This window comes from Pteropus vampyrus, unplaced genomic scaffold, assembly GCF_000151845.1.
Source record: "Pteropus vampyrus isolate Shadow unplaced genomic scaffold, Pvam_2.0 Scaffold448, whole genome shotgun sequence".
Lineage (NCBI taxonomy): Eukaryota > Metazoa > Chordata > Mammalia > Chiroptera > Pteropodidae > Pteropus > Pteropus vampyrus.
Genome location: NW_011889229.1, coordinates 9,189 through 10,815, shown reverse-complemented (window position 1 = coordinate 10,815; position 1,627 = coordinate 9,189). Strand labels below are relative to the sequence as shown.

At 60.8% G+C, this 1,627-nt stretch overlaps 1 protein-coding gene across 1 annotated transcript; it reads left to right on the top strand.

Moving 5' to 3' along the window:
* Positions 1-112: 112 nt before the first annotated feature.
* LOC105306584 (sialic acid-binding Ig-like lectin 14) lies at positions 113-1,308 on the top strand. The gene is given in 5 exon segments (XM_023524163.1): positions 113-149; positions 228-596; positions 791-1,030; positions 1,033-1,068; positions 1,232-1,308. Coding segments are annotated over 5 exon segments (759 nt in total).
* Positions 1,309-1,627: the final 319 nt, after the last annotated feature.

The window sequence follows — 1,627 nt, the reverse complement described above, 5'->3', positions numbered from 1 at the left end:
TCTCTCAGCCTTTGCTTCCTGTCGGGGAGTCCTCGGCCCCAGCACACACTCTGCACGTTTCCTTCCTTGACACAAGGACCTAGACTCAGGCTCTGTCCTGTCAGACGCAGACATGGTGCCCCTGCTGCTGCTGCCCCTGATGTGGGGAGGTGAGTGGGGCGAGGGGGAGGCCCGGGCACGGACGGGGGAGGGGCCGGAGCTGCAGCTGAGCCTCTGTGTCCCCACAGGGTCCCTTCAGGACAATTCCAGGTTCGAGCTCCGAGTGCAGAAGTCAGTGAGAGTGCAGGAGGGTCTGTGCGTCTTCTTGCCCTGCTCCTTCTCCTACTCCTGGAGTGTGTGGCATCCCCCTGCCGAACTCTACGTGTACTGGTACGGTGCACGCCGCGACAATCTTGTGGCCACGAACAACCCAAACAGAGTAGTATCTGTGGAAACTGAGGGCCGATTCCGCCTCCTTGGGAACCCCATGACCAACGACTGTTCTCTGGGCATCAGACACGCCAGGAGGAGTGACACAGGAAACTACTACTTCCGAGTGGAGAAAGGATACATGAACCATAATTACCAGGATAAGATGCTGGATTTGCAGGTGACAGGTACGACAGGGGCCCAGGAGAGGACCTGGGATGTGGGACCCCGTGTCAGAACAGGGACGGGACACTGGAACAGCTGCTGTCCAGGACTTGGGGCTGGGATGGTGGGAAGAGACGCGGGACCTGGGGTGAACTCGGGCCCTGAGGCATGAGTCTCCGCCCCCTGGGGCCCAGGCACCTCCCTGTCTGCTCCTCAGTCCTGACAGAGAAGCCAGACATCCGCATACCGGAGGGCCTGGAGTCTGGCCGCCCCACGCGCCTGACCTGCAGCCTGCCAGGGTACTGTGGAGGCGGGAGTCTCAGCTTCTCCTGGGCCGGGGCCGCTCTAGACTCTCTGAAGCCCCAGAGCCTCAGCAACTCCTCCGTGCTCACCCTCATCCCGAGGCCCAGGGACCATGGCACCAAACTCACCTGTCACGTGAAAAGCCAAGGAAATCGGTGATCACAGAGAGAACCGTCAGGCTCAATGTCTCCTGTGAGTTTGGAGGGATGGCTGATCCCCAGGGGCCAGAGTAGGGCTCCAGACCAGGGACCCCTTTCCCGGAGGAGACTGGGGAAGCAAGTCCCATCCCCTCCCCTTAGGGGGCACCTAGGCCAAGGACCACAGCCCGCGGTCTCACCACATCTTTCCTTCCCAGATGCCCCAGCGTTGACCGTCCGCTTCTCCCAGGAAAACTGCACAGGTGGGAAAGGTCTCCTCTTCTCTGGGGTGTGAGGGGAGCGGGGCACCTGCCAGCGCAGGGATCGGGGAGACGCTCCCCACTCACCCCGCAGCACCCTCTCATCAGTGTCCAATATGACAGTTCCAGATTGCCCCTCGCTGCTCCCTGTCCTTTCCTCTAGTTTCCCAGTTTATTTTTCCTGGCGGGAAGTCACACATACATGCAATGTACTGGCTTCGCCAGGTTTAAGGGGACATCTCGGCAGGGTTCACAGGTTTGCAGAGCCGTGCAGCCCCGGGCAGGGTTCCTTCCATCTTGCGGAACTGAAACTCTGAGGCCATCAGACAGCAACCCCACCTTCCCTCTCCCCAG